The sequence below is a fragment of the Oncorhynchus clarkii genome, chromosome 7 (genome assembly GCF_045791955.1).
Source record: "Oncorhynchus clarkii lewisi isolate Uvic-CL-2024 chromosome 7, UVic_Ocla_1.0, whole genome shotgun sequence".
Taxonomy (NCBI): Eukaryota; Metazoa; Chordata; class Actinopteri; order Salmoniformes; family Salmonidae; genus Oncorhynchus; species Oncorhynchus clarkii.
In genome coordinates this window covers 16,245,083-16,259,662 of record NC_092153.1, presented here as the reverse complement: position 1 = coordinate 16,259,662, position 14,580 = coordinate 16,245,083, and the positions used below count along the sequence as shown (strand labels likewise).

The following is a 14,580-nucleotide window of genomic DNA, read 5'->3' as shown; positions in this document are numbered from 1 at the left end:
CAATTCTGGGGTGCATTCAGTTATTTCAAAGGTTGCTACGTTGTGTGACGGTTTGTTCTAAATGACACGTTTTCCCCAAACTGTACACACCGTTCTTCAGCCATTCATTACAGTACTGTTTGTTTAATTAAACCACAGATTATCAGTTATATTGTCAAGATACTCAAGTGGCCACTCTAACAATGAAAATAAATGTCTTCAAAAGTAGAAGGTATTCCGGAGGAGGCAAGATCAGGTGGGGGACCATTCTAGCCAATGAGAGGACAGATGGGGTGGCAGCGTAGCCTAGTGATTAGAGCATTGGACTAGTAACCAAAAGGTTGCAAGATTGAATCCCTGTGCTGACAAGGTAAAAATCTGTCATTCTGCCCCTGAACAAGGCAGTTAACCCACTGTTCCTAGGCAGTCATTGTAAATAAGAATTTGTTCTTAATGGACTTGCCTAGTTAAAGGTAAAAAAATGTAAACAAAAATAAGCATGTGAACAACAGGCACAGCCGATCGTTTAAAAAAAAAAATTGCCTGGATGTCACGTGTCCTACTTATAACAGTACACTCGTAACAACCAAGGACCTAAGCATTTCAACTGTTATTAGATCAAATAAGCCATTACATTTTGTGTTAACAAAATTCGACACTCATTGCTGGAGAACACAAATTTTGGGCCCAGTTATCCCTCTCGCTTTGCCTCTTCCTCTCTATATTGAGCGCACCCCAGAATTGGGCTGCCTGTGTAAGCCCAGCTTTTTAGTAGTACATCTGTAGTCATTCTTACTCCAGCCATTACTGTATTTTTATAGATGGCACGGTATATAAGAGTATAATCAAAATGTCTTACCAGTCGAGAAAGGAAACACCAACACACGTAAGAGGGATCACTAAACGACCAGTGTTGGGCTCCTTGATTTTTATTACAAAATATTGATTTCCCACAATTAACCGTACATATTTAGCCAAAACAAAGGACGGAAACAGCCAGCGGTTGGTAATGGATGACCAAGTGTTTACTCCAGAACAGACCACAGCGGAGAAAACAGGAGTTAACTACAGCAGGGGTGGCCAATCTAACCCTAGGCTTTGTTCCAGTCAAGCAGTCTGATTCAACAAGCCCATTAATCATCATCTTCATTAGACCGACTAGATGAAATTGGTGTGTTGCTAGAACAAAACCCTGCACCCACAGACCTTTTGTGGATAAGATTGGCCACCCTGAACTACAACATTCTAGTCATATGCCTGCTGCCTTAAAAGGCACTGTTACAATCAATTTGAGTGATCATGGAACTCCCAGTGCCGTCTGTCGCTGATACGTCCCCACCAGTCCTCACCCACACATCCCTTAACTCCACATCACGCTCACAAGGATGCAACGTTCTGAATGTTGCAGGTAAATTGTAGAGATATGAATCCCTATTTTACTACATGACAGAACTAATGTCTGTTTCACATTAAAGAAAATGTCACTCCAGTCCTCTTTGTATTGTCATTAGGAGATTGAATCGGGTCGATTGGCCAAAACCATCTTTCCCTGAGTTTGACACAGGCCATGGACAACTGAAGTCTAAAGCACAGAAACAGAAGGCATAGAACAGGACAAAAACTAATCTCATAATGAGATGAGCTGCTATTTATCAGTGTGGTTTAACTAAGCCCAAACCTCTAACCACAGACCCACAGACAGTTGTTTAAGAAGGTGTCCTAATCAGTGCAAACACAGATGGATAAAACATATTAGGGGGGGGGGGGACTGTTGGAAATGTCAGATTTTTTACAGACCCACACACAAACACACACCCCTATCATCCACTAACAGTCACCCCATATCATCCCCACCCAGCACCCCTTCCCTATCCCGTATCCTCGCCACTCTCAACAGAGAAAATACAAATAAATGGAAAATGAATGATTGAATGGTTATTGGTTTGCAGTCCGTCTATCATTGCTGTTCCAAAGGAGAACAGCATTGTCTATTAACATGGTTCCATCTTTTGTTGCTGCTCCAGCCACATCTTCCATCCACTGGTCTCACAACTCTATACGTGTATCATCTGGGAGAGACAGAGAGCGGGATTAGTCAACTGTATAGGTTTGCCAATCAGTGTTATGTTATGTATGTACCTGGCTTGTCCTTCTGTGTGGTATGGTTCTCTGCTCCTCTCTCCTGGACTCTGTTCTGCAGGCGTTTGATCTCCTGGTCGTAGTCGCTCCACTCTGCTACGATACGAACAGCTGCCTGCAACTTGGGCTCCTTGGTCTGGGGGTTGTTACACTGGAGGAAGGGTGAAACATTTTAGTTTCACCGTTTAAATAAACACAGTGGAGTGTAACAACACAGAAGTGACTAGAATCTGCACACACTTCGTACCAGATCGATAGTCTTGGCCTTTTTCTTCGAGTTGTCGTCACACCAAGTCTCACACCAGAGCCACTCCTGAGGCAGAGACTTGATAGGCACCTGGTGGATCATATTATTAGGCAGATCCTGGAGACAGAGAATAGGACAATATTAGAAATATAAATACAGAGTTGGAGGATATTTAACTTCACAAAGGTTGTTTGGGAATATCAAAAATCTGAATGTTATACACCCATATTCACTTTTAATACACACACCTGGTCGAGGTTGGACAGGCTGTTGGGGTCTTGACTCAGGCCTTGGTATTGTCCTCTCAGTCTGTCTCCTGCTGCTATCTTACGGAACTTCTTCAGATCGACCACATACAGAGCACTGGAGAGACAGAGGGTTACACACACATATCCCTCTACCACACCCCCCCCCCCACACACACACTCAGTTACCTGATGTGATATTTGCGTCCAGCAAGGTGACTCGCCCAGTAGCCGGACTTCCAGAAGCGGAAGCCGTCCATCTCTCTCCGGCTCTCACAGAACGGTGTGTAGCCATACGGCGCTCCTTCAAGGTCAAAGTCACGGAGCTCCTTCAGGTCGGTACGCACTATCTGTAAGAGGAGAGAGGAAAGACAGTTCTCAGCTTTACGCAAATCAGAGACAAGGACATTCAGAGTGTGTGTGTGTGTGTGTGTGTGTACCTGATCTGCGTCCACAAATAAGAACTTGTCGACAGACAGAGGGAACAGGACATCCAGGAAGAGGATCTTGTAACCCCAGATAATCCTCTGTTTCTCGGTCTGCTGGTGTAACCACCGCGGCCACTTATACTGGACGAGTTCATACTGGAAACCATACTGCTCTGCCATGTACGGGATAAACTCCTGTGGGAATAACATTTATTCTGGAGTAAACTCAATGAAAACTCAATATTGGAAACCCTATTCATACCGCCACACTCAAAGTAAACTCCTAGAGTAGTATATATTTATATTTTATACTTAACTACCTTAAATGCCGGGGACAAGTAGTTTTTGAGGAACCAGAACTTGACTGGTGTTTTGGTGTTCTTTAGAACAGACAACATCATGATCCTAAAAGAGAGAACAAATTGTGGGATTACAACAGACAAACACTTGGAAAAACCACACACACACACACACACAGGTGTGTACCTGAGGAAACGTTCGTAGAGGTGTCCAGAAGCCACAGAGAAGATGTTGATGACATCATCCTTCTCCTGTTTACTCTCCTCTGTCTTCACACCTCCTGTAAACCCTCTGGGGAGAGAAAGACAGGGAGAGAATGAACACCATCAGATTCAGCAGAGATCAAATAGGTATGAAACAGTAGATGTAAAGGGTGGAGCTTGATGCTTAGTGAGAGATACCTGGTGAGTGACTCCCAGAAGCCCGAGTCGTTCTCCTGGGTTCCATCACTCAACAGCTCCTCACTGAACTTCTCTGGCCTCTTCTGGACCTGATCCACAACAACAACACACGACCAATACATTACTTAGCAATGGACTTATTGATCAATTCGAATACAACCTAAGCTTTATTGGGACCTGACAGCAGCCAACAATATGAAAGCTGTACTCTACAGCTGGGGTCAGAGCAGCACCTTGACTTTGATGATCCGGCTCTTGAAATTGTTCAGCACCACGATGAGGTCATCAGCGTCTGCTGGAGAGTCTGTTCCATCATGACTGGAAGAGAGAATGTGACGTCAGAGAGAGGAACAAGAGGGTGTGCATTGTGCAGGCTTTCGTTCCAGCCCAGCGCTAACACGCCTGGTTCCACTAGTCATGTGCTAAACTGAAGACGGCGTGATATGTCGAGATGTGATCTTCCGTACCTGTAGATCTTGTAGATTTCGTCAGACCGTCCTTTCCTCAGCTTCAGGATCCAGGCTCCTGGGTTAGCCTTCAACTGGAAATAACCCTGAGGACGACGACAACACAACGCCCTCGTTCAACCACAACAACGGAGAATAGAAAGGTGTCTGCCTATCAACAGAGGTTAGGGTTAGAGGTCAGGGGTGACTCACCAGGTTGGCCATGACGATGGTGTCGACGATGACAGGGTCGGAGGGGGTTCCCAGGGTGAACTGGAGTCCTCTGGGGGGCTGACCTGTACTCACGTCAAAACAGTGACCCTCCAGCAGCAGATGTTCCAACTCGTATTCTGCTGCTACTATACTGTCCACCTAGAGAACCATTATTAAACCTTTAAAAAAAAGAAACTTAGACAAATACCAGAATACTCCGTCCACAGTCACTACACTCTCCAGGGGAAGAGGTGCAGGACAACATTAGCCAAGGCAACCGTGCTATAAATAACACAATCCTAAAAACAAAACAGCACAGAAAACACACCTCTTCCAGGTAGATATTGTCCAGGTCATATCTAGTGCGTATAGACTCCACCATCCAGCTCTCAGGGGTGTTGAGGTTGAGTGTGAAGAGGGGAGTTTGAGGCATGTCCAGGAACTTAGCCAGGGGACCAGGGGAGAAACTACCGTCAGTCTGGAACAACACCTCAGGCTCCAACACATACCGGTAGAAACTGGGAGAAGAGAGGAAGGTTTAGAGAAACACAGGAAAAACCCTCAGGTACTACCAGGGACCTCTAAGGGTAAGGAAAGGTAGGTCCCAGCAGTTAAAACAGGATGACCTGCATGTAGCTGGGGTCTGCTCACCTTTTGAGAGGCAGGTCTGAGAGTTTGGACTGGCAGTTCATATACACGCGCAGGTTCACATTGACCAGCTTCTTCAACACCTGGTAGAGAGAGAAACATGGAGAGACAGATGGCCGTGAGACAGGAGTTCTGTCACTCCAAATACTCTAAGTGACAATTATTTGAAGCAGTACGAACCAATAGGAGCGGAGCTAGTTTCTGGGCGTCCCTGGTTACTGGGTCTATCACGGCAACCATGTCAAAGTAGACATCTCCCTCTGTGGGCCGGATCTTTACAGCACTGTGGACCAATCATAGACCAGACAGAGGTAAGCAGAAAGTATATAGGCGATGAATAAAAACATGAAGTAAAACGTTTGATTAGTTCCAGTACCTGTATCGGTCATCAGCAAAGGCATGTTCTATCCTGGCCTCTCCTTTGGGCTGAGAGGAGAGCAGAGAGTCAATCTTCATCACCAGGTCACTGGCCCGGTCCTCCTCCACCCCTAACTGCTGGACCTTGCTTTTGATTCGCTCTCCCGAGGTCTTCAAAATGATACTTTCCAATAGGAGGAAGTCATCTTGGTTAAAGACCTCCCCATCCTCTAGCGGACCGATGATCTGTCGGCAGAGAGACAAACCCCATTGTGACACTTTGATCACAGTAGGAAGCGTGCTAGTGTGTGTGTGTGTGTGTGTGTGTGTAGCCCACTCACCCGTCCGTTGCTGATGACTGCTCTCTGTCCTTTCCCCAGCTTGAGAACGTCTCGGCAGTAGACAGTGTGAGACAGCAGGAAGTCAAACTTAGGACCTTCAAACGCACTCTTAAACAAGGCAACGTCCATACCCTGGAGAGATGGAGAAAGAAATGATTGTTTTTAGTGTAGGACAGTATAGGAAAGGGTGAGACAGAACGGTGTATAACGTGTGTGTATGCGAGTGTGTGTAAACTCTTTACCCCGACAGTGAACTGTGTGACGTCGGCCCCAGTCTCCAGTGCCTTAGCGGTCTCTTCTTTAGCCAGCTTGGTGATGTAGTTTTTAGCGTTGTTAGCTGTCTGGGTCTGCATGGCGGCCCATATCGCCCTAGCAACACGACTGTTCTCCTCGGATGGGCTGTCGCTAGGGTTGTTGATCAGGCCCAATCGCACGTTGTTACTGGTTTTCTGTTGAAGGCAGATTTAGGAGAATCTGTCAGATGGTAGGTTTTTTGTGTTACTGGTTTTCTGTTGAAGGCAGATTTAGGAGAATCTGTCAGATGGTAGGTTTTTTTTGTGTGTGGATTTTTTGGATCGTGTTACAGTGACATCATGTGTGCTCGTATCAGTGTGACATCATCATACCATGTGTCTGATGGCATCGTATAGTAGCTGGCGCCCGGAAGGTTGGTCAAAATCTCCCACAACCCAGAACGTGACTGGACGGATGTAGCCATCATCTAGAGGAGAGAGAGGGAGTTGAAGAGGAGGAGATGAGAGTAAAAGGGTCACAGAACTTAATCCTGAAATGTACGAGGTTTGATGTTGCAGTGCCATCTCAATTCTTAGTCTATGAGCAAGACTCTCTCTCTCTCTCTCAGTCTATGAGCAAGACTCTCTCTCTCTCTCTCTCTTAGTCTATGAGCAAGACTCTCTCTCTCAGTCTATGAGCAAGACTCTCTCTCTCTCTTAGTCTATGAGCAAGACTCTCTCTCTCTCTCTCTTAGTCTATGAGCAAGACTCTCTCTCTCTCTCTCTTAGTCTATGAGCAAGACTCTCTCTCTCTCTCTCTCTCTCTCTCTCTCTCTCTCAAAGGCAGTTGGCAGAAACAAACACATCCAAGCATGTCATCTCACAGAGATGCAAGATGGTGAGATAATGTTGATGAGAAGTGAGATATGGTGAATTCACAGAACTATGAATCGTAATACTGTCTGTTGAGAGAGAAAGAGAGGAAGTGCAGGAAACGAAATAAGGGTTACCATGGTGGTCTTTGGGGGCCATCCCTGACGAACAAAAACACAGAGGAGAAAGAACAGAATAGATAGACAAGAGATTTAGGGCTGAAATGTTTAGCTCAATAAGATGAAGCTCTGCATGTGTGTGTGTGTGTGTGTGTGTGTGTGTGTATATATATATATATCTTACCCTTCTTGGTCATGTAGTTCATGCTGTTAGCCACAGCAGTGCTCTTCTCTCTGCTGTCCAGGAACAGAAAGCGAGCATACTGGTCTATGAAATGGTTATCTGTCAGGAAAGAGAGAGGTGGTTAAGATGGTTCCGTATGTGTGTATGTGTGTGTGTGTGTAAAACTCACTAGTATTAGATAGGTCCAGGTACGTCCTGGCAGTCGACAGGATTCGAGGGTTGATACGAGGGACAACGTTGGGTTGGGTCATGATGAAATCCACCACATCTTGATCAGTGGCCAGCTCACCCTAGGAAGACACAACAAGAGAAGGTAGGTAGGTAGGTCGGTAGGTCTCTGTCTGTCTGTCTGTCTGTCTGTCTGACTCACCATGTAGACAGCCCGTTGGTAGAAGCTGGTAGTCTCCAGTATTTTGTTCATGGTGACAGTTTCTAGCTCCTCTGGGTCTAGCTGTTCTCGCTGGTACGGCATTCCGTTGTACATCACCACTGGCAACGGACCTACACCCGTCTGCAAGTAGTAACCACGCCCTTCCTGGAGGTGAAGATAGATAGGAAGACGGTACATGAAAAACATACCGTTCTGTCAAGAAACATCACGGCACATAAAAGCAGAACCATACCTTCCGGTTGTCGTCGTAAGTGGAGTCTGGTCCAAGAATGCTGCCGACCTCCACATAGGGAAACTTCTTCTCCAACACCTTGACGACGTCACCTACACTTAGCTTACCACCGCTAGGCACACGGTTAAACATCTAGAGAGGGCGAGAGGAGATTCAAATATAGCATTTCCATCTGATTGGTCAGGCTGATGTTCCAGATTGCTGGGATTGGTCAAAAGACTCATCAATGATTCTCGTTGGTCAGACCGACTCACTGAGATGATGGTGTCGAAGGCGGCGGGAGCGTCCAGCTCTTCTGTGATGTAGTTAAAGGCCCGGAGCAGAGCCACACCTGCATCCTCCATACCATCGATCTCATCAACATCAGACACCACAAACACCAGCCCAATCCTACAACACACACAGCAGGGTTATTAGGGATGGACCTCACAATACTCTCACGACAGCTAGGTGCCGATACGCTATGTATTGTGATTCTCACGATTCTACATGTATTGTGATTCTCACGATTCTACATGTATTGTGATTCTCACGATTCTACATGTATTGTGATTCTCACGATTCTACATGTATTGTGATTCTCACGATTCTACATGTATTGTGATTCTCACGATTCTACATGTATTGTGATTCTCACGATTCTACATGTATTGTGATTCTCAAGATTCTACATGTATTGTGATTCTCACGATTCTACATGTATTGTGATTCTCAAGATTCTACATGTATTGTGATTCTCACGATTCTACATGTATTGTGATTCTCAAGATTCTACATGTATTGTGATTCTCAAGATTCTACATGTATTGTGATTCTCAAGATTCTACATGTATTGTGATTCTCAAGATTCTACATGTATTGTGATTCTCACGATTCTACATGTATTGTGATTCTCAAGATTCTACATGTATTGCGATTCTCACGATTCTACATGTATTGTGATTTGATACTGTGATTTTATTGCGATTCGATGTTCCAGACATATTGCTCACCATGTCTGCTGCAGGGAGACGAGAGACAAGAGCCATGAGAACACCAAATAAAAGTCATGGAAATAAAAGAGCCGAAAACAAATGGGCCCCCAATGTAAAAAGATTGAGAACGAGCTATGAAGGAAAAACACAGGAGTTATAATATTGTGATATTGTCAAAAAGATGTAATACGTCAAAGATTATATCCCGATATTTAACTGTATCGACCCCCCCCCCCCCCCAGTAAGGGTTATACACAGGTACTCACATCCACATAGACTATACAGTATAATTGGAACCAACATGGCCTACGGTGGCAGCAGGTAGCCTAGTGTTGGGCCAGTAACTGAAAGGTTGCTAGATCGAATCACTGAGCTGACAAGGTAAAAATCTGTCATCCTGTCCCTGAACAAGGCGGTTAGCCCACTGTTCCTAGGCCGTCATTGTAAATAAGAATTTGTTCTTAATTGACTTGCCTTGTTAAATAAAAGGTTAATTAATTATTATTATTATTATTATTTTTTTTTATCCACCAGAAACACACACCCCCTACCTGAGTGGGATGTTATTGCTGTAGAACATCTCAGCAACATTCAACAGCTCAGCAGAACTCTCATGGGTCGGGTCCAGAATCACCACCTAAAACACAAGACATCATTGGTTTTTGCTGTCCAAAAATGTACGCGATACACTTCGTGTAGCTGCACGACACTGCAGACTCGTCACACGAGTTCATGCCAATACGTTTGGTGTCGCGGTCTGACACACGTATCATTTACTCACGAGGTTGTGAAAGTTTTTCCGGATCTGTCGTACGACTCCGGGGAAGGTTGGTCTGAGGAGCTCCTGGACGCTGTAGGGCCATGAGCCGTACCTGCTGTCTGTCTCCAGGTTATTAATCCACTGAGAAGAGAGAGATTAGATTATCATCAAAATTATCAATGCAAAAAAAGAGTTGGATTATATACGTTTTTTAACAGCTTGACTGTTTTATACTGAACAAAAATATAAAAAGCAACATGCAACAATTTCAACAATTTTACTGAGTTACAGTTCATATGAGGAAATCAGTCAATTGAAATTAATGAATTAGGCCCTAATTTATGGATTTCACATGAGTGGGCAGGAGACCAGCTATGGGTGAGCCTGGGAGGGCATAGGGGGAGCCTGGCCCAGCCAATCAGAATGAGTTTTTCCACACAAAAGGGCTTTTTTTACAGACAGAAATACTTGTCAGTTTCACCAGCTGTCTGGGTGGCTGGTCTCAGACGATCCCGCAGGTGAAGGCGGCGGATGTGGAGGTCCTGGGCTGGCGTGGTTACACGTGGTCTGCGGTTGTGAGGCAGGTTGGACGTACTGCCAAATTCTCTAAAACAATGTTGGAGGCGGCGTATGGTAGAGAAACTAACATTCAATTTTCTGGCAACAGCTCTGGTGGAAATTCCTGCAGTCAGCGTGCCAGTTGCCTGCTCCCTCAAAACTTGAGACATCTGTGGCATTGTGTTGTAGGACAAAACTGCACATTTTAGTGGCCTATTGTCTCCAGCACAAGGTGCACCTGTGTAATGATCATGATGTTTAATCCGCTTCTTGACATGTCACACCTGTCAAGGTGGATGGATTATCTTGGCAAAGGAAAAATGCTCACTAACAGGGATGTAAACAGATTTGTGCACAACATTTGAGAGAAATAAACTTTGTGGGTATGGAACATTTCTGGGATCTTTTATTTCAGCTCATGAAACAGGACACCAACACTTTACATGTGGCGTTTATATTTTTGTTCAGTATATATACGGATGACATAGTTGGATGGTCAGGGTTAAATAAAGGGGTAGGTGTGTCTTACGTTGACAGCAGGATTGCGGATGTCCACAGCGTAGTCCGAGTCAGAAGGCTGTACGTTGAGTTTGAGGATGTCGTGGATGAAGGGAGTCTCGATAAGGAGAGAACGCAGACCTTCCATCACCCTGGCCTCACTACGGAGAACCTCAAACACACTGGAAACACACACACACACACACACACAGTCAATGTGTGTCCCTGAAGATGTATGTATGTATGTATGTGTGTGTGTGTGTGTGTGTGTGTGTGTGTACCTGAAGATGTCCTGTGTGTCCAGGTCTATGTGTAGTCCGTTGATGAAGAGAGCAGAGTCTCCAGGCTGCAATCCCAGAGTTCCCTTAAAGAACTGGAGAGAGAGAAGAAGAGCGGTACGGTCATTACATGTTAATGGGTAGTAGAGTGAGACAGGGACGGAGAGCTATGGATGACTGAGCTCTTACCTTCTGGTTCTCTTCCATCTCTTTACGTATCTCAGAGCTGACCACTGTTTGAGTGATCGACCTGAGAAGGGGAGAGAAACCACCAGAATCACACACTACACAGAGATATCAAAAAATATGTTTGTGTTCGTGTGTGTGTGTGTACCTAGCCTTGGTAGGGAAGTTCTGACTGAGGTCTCTCATAACGTTCAGGGCATCTGAAGATGGAGCAGCCAGGATCCGAGCTGCAGTCTGGAAACTCAGATCTGACACACGAAGAGATAAAAAATGAAATATAGTGGGGGAAAAAAGGAGATGATTACTGTAGTTACAGTTGTCTTGATACAGGAGAAGAGAGGCAAAGAAAAAATAAAGTCCCGCCCACCTTGCATCTGCCAGACTTTAAGGGGAGCCATCTCATTGGTGCTCTCCACCAGGTGTTTCCTTAGCTCCTTCAGCTGCTCCTTCAACTCAGGGTACAGAGTCCTGGAGAGAGGAAAGGAAAATGAGAGGGAAGAAGAGAGGGAAAGATGACACGTTTCTCCACCCATAACGCTCCAAAGCAGAGTGGGTTTGTGGAATAGCATTTCATTTTGGTAGGTTGGTTACTTCAGTTTTCCAAAGAGGAATCCCTGGACCTCATCCACTGGGTCATTCTCCCCCATCAGTGTAGCATTCACTTCCGCTCCCTGGACCTGTGTATCGTCCTTAGCCTTGTATTCCTGGTTCTTGATGGCCAGCTCCACTCCATAACCAGACAAATACACTCTACGACTGCTGGGAGACTGGCAACGAGAGAAAGAGGAAAAGATGAACACGACATGCTGTCGGAATTATGTTTCCCATCATGTGTATTCCTGTGTTTTTCTTACAGCCAGGTAGTGACGAAGCACATAGGTGGCCAATCCCTTGTTGGCTTTGGACAGCATCAGCTGATGGAACATTGTGAATTCCGAACTTCCAATCTCGGCATACAGGATAACAACCGGAATGTCGGGATTTGATCCTGGGAACCTGTGATCGCTTTTGAATAGGTAGGGCTTAGGCCTGGGACAAATAGGGATGAGATAAGGACTATTTAATAAATTATTATCACTTCAACAGGTCTTTATCAATCAAAGTGGATATTCACAGTTTGTGTGTGTGTCTCCCAGTGTGTTTGTACCGTTCTGCTGCGGTCTCCATCAGTGCAGTCAGTTTCTCCGTGTCACATGACTTCTCCCCGTGGACATTGAAGAAGGCTGAGCAGCCGGATGGAGGGGGCTCGTTGGACGCTATCTACAGGAGAGAGAGGCGAGAAACAGTGATGACACACACAGAGGGAGAGGGTAGTCATCTAGTAGTATTGTAGTAATATTACTTGTTGGAAGGATTGTACAGTAGCGGAGTAGGCCCTGAGAGAGAGGGCGAACTTGAGCATGTTGAGTTGGACTGTGCTGAGCAGAGCACTGGCTCTCTTCACGATCAGGTCGTAGTACGCCTGGTCTGTATCTGTAACAGAACAACACCTAAATAGATCTTCCAGAGACCAAGTGCTACATGAATCTATATCAGTGGAATAAAACATTAAGGCTACCATCATGTTCCCCTTTGATGTTCTGATTTGCTTCGACGAAATCCCAGAACATCTCCTGACTCTCTTCTGCCAGGAACTCACTGAGAAAAAGAGGGGGTGGGGGGTGGGGGGGATGAAGAGAAAGAGGGTATGAAGAGAAAGAGGGGTGAAGAGAAAGAAAGGATGTTTTTTTTAATCTTGTGTATGTGTTGAGCATATTGTTACCTGGCCTCCAGCAGCAGAGGGGTAGAGGCCCACTTGGTGGTAAGACTGGTGGTGACACCCTTGGAGTCAGCGCCTCCAGATACCACTGGTAGCAAGGACAGGGACAGGAGCAGGGCACAGTGCTGCCACATCCTGGGGCCTGGAGAGGAGAGGGAGAGTTTAGTTTGGGGAGAGGAGGAAAGAAGAGAAGGATGAGGGAGAGTTTAGTTTGGAGAGAGGAGGAAAGGAGAGAAGGATGAGGGAGAGTTTAATTTGGGGAGAGGAGGAAAGGAGAGAAGGATGAGAGAGAGTAGTTTGGGGAGAGGAGGAAAGGAGAGAAGGATGAGGGAGAGTAGTTTGGGGAGAGGAGGAAAGGAGAGAAGGATGGTTTAGTTTGGAGAGAGGAGGAAAGGAGAGAAGGATGAGGGAGAGAAGTAGGAGGAAAGAGAACAGGGTCAATGGAGATCAGTCTCAGCACTGATACAATACAGAAAGACTGGCAACCATGCAAGTAATGCTGTTGCCTTCCCTGTTTTGTGTGTTTGAGATAGTATAGCTGTATATTTTCTATTAAAAACTGGGTGGTTCAAGCCCTGAATGCTGATTGGCTGACAGTCGTAGTATATTTAAGCAATAAGGCCTGAGGAGGTGTGGTATATGGCCATATATCACAAGCCCCCGAGGTGCCTTATTACTATTATAAAACGGGTTACCAACGTAATTAGAGCAGTAAAGATAAATGTTTTGTCATACCCGTAGTATACGGTCTGATATACCATGGCTGTCAGACAATTAGCATTCAGGGCTGAACAGAACCACCCAGTTTGTACCTTTAAAAAAAAAAGAAGCTGATTGGCTGACAGTCGGTATATTTAAGCAATAAGACACGAGAGGGTGTGGTATATTGCCAATATACCACAGCTAAGGGCTGTTCTTACACACGACACAGTCCTTAGCACAGTCCTTAGCCGTGGTATATTGGTCATATATCACAAACCATGACGGGCCTTATTGGTATTATAAACTGGCTACCAACGTAATGAGAGCAGTAAAGATACATGTCATATCCATGGTATACGGTCTGATATACCATGTCTGTCAGCATTCAGGGCTAAAACCACACAGTTTATAATGGCCATATAACACAACCGCTCGGGCGTTATTGCTTAATTCTAATCAGCCCAAAATTAGCTGTGCAGTTAGTACACTTGTCGTGATTGTAAACCCTGCGCCACTAATTCTAACCAATTAGAGCGCTCAGCGTGGCTGTTCGAAGGAGGAATATCCAATGAGCATCTTGACAGGACTTCCGGATTGTTTCAATAAAATCCGATATGGTCAGCTAGCTGGCAACTTAAACCCGAATGGTTAGCTATTATTTAGCTATTTAAATTACGTGTCAGAAGTTGACACCCTACGTGTTGGTCTTGCTCTGTTTGATGTTTAAGTTAACTTGCTGTCGCTTGCTAGCTATTCGTTAGAATAACTGCAGACTTCATTGGTTAGCTTGCTAAGCACACAGGATAACCTAGCTAGTTAGTTCGCGTCAGAATACGTGCAAACTTACAAACAATTTGTGGTGCAACCTCTGACCAATAGTAGCTAGCGGTGACACCTTACAGAATGTTTTGCTAACATTAAATGAATGTAAACGTACATACCGAAACCGGCTTGGTAACTTCCCGCATCTGCCATGATCAGAGGGGAGTGGGTGGGGTCCTGGCAACTTCATTGTAGGTAGACTGCTTTTTTTGCCTGTTAAAAATCTAAGAAAAAGTATTGTCTAAGTTTACGTTTAATTTTATTGGA

At 45.2% G+C, this 14,580-nt stretch overlaps 1 protein-coding gene across 2 annotated transcripts; it reads right to left on the bottom strand.

Annotated features, from left to right (window-relative positions):
• Positions 1-892: 892 nt before the first annotated feature.
• On the bottom strand, positions 893-14,506 carry LOC139412955 (UDP-glucose:glycoprotein glucosyltransferase 1-like). 2 transcript variants are annotated; one of them, XM_071159867.1, is made up of 39 exons: positions 14,433-14,506; positions 12,793-12,931; positions 12,589-12,668; positions 12,373-12,503; positions 12,178-12,290; positions 11,885-12,059; positions 11,622-11,797; positions 11,398-11,498; positions 11,179-11,278; positions 11,034-11,094; positions 10,848-10,939; positions 10,598-10,748; positions 9,532-9,651; positions 9,302-9,387; positions 8,031-8,166; positions 7,777-7,908; positions 7,524-7,688; positions 7,323-7,443; positions 7,154-7,252; positions 6,988-7,011; positions 6,371-6,465; positions 5,987-6,193; positions 5,745-5,876; positions 5,423-5,649; positions 5,227-5,329; positions 5,050-5,129; positions 4,727-4,916; positions 4,399-4,557; positions 4,207-4,292; positions 3,973-4,057; positions 3,740-3,828; positions 3,525-3,629; positions 3,359-3,443; positions 3,051-3,233; positions 2,800-2,960; positions 2,614-2,728; positions 2,366-2,482; positions 2,119-2,269; positions 893-2,048 (listed from the first exon to the last, which is right to left on the bottom strand). In XM_071159867.1, the coding sequence occupies exons 1-39, from the start codon at positions 14,464-14,466 to the stop codon at positions 2,026-2,028; spliced, it is 4,629 nt and encodes a 1,542-aa protein (XP_071015968.1). In that variant the 5' UTR covers positions 14,467-14,506; the 3' UTR covers positions 893-2,025. The 2 variants fall into 2 exon arrangements, with proteins under 2 accessions (XP_071015968.1, XP_071015969.1); XM_071159868.1 differs by lacking the exon at positions 6,988-7,011.
• Between the last annotated feature and the right edge of the window lie 74 nt (positions 14,507-14,580).

What these genes read in the sequence shown, in the direction of transcription:
- LOC139412955 (XM_071159867.1), bottom strand. Translation starts at nt 14,466, where the DNA reads ATGGCAGATGCGGGAAGTTACCAAGCCGGTTTCG. An exon ending in AAGTTACCAAGCCGGTTTCG is followed by an intron (nt 12,932 to 14,432) that starts GTATGTACGTTT and finishes TCTCCTCTCCAG; the next exon opens with GCCCCAGGATGTGGCAGCAC. An exon ending in TAAAGTCTGGCAGATGCAAG is followed by an intron (nt 11,279 to 11,397) that starts GTGGGCGGGACT and finishes TTCGTGTGTCAG; the next exon opens with ATCTGAGTTTCCAGACTGCA.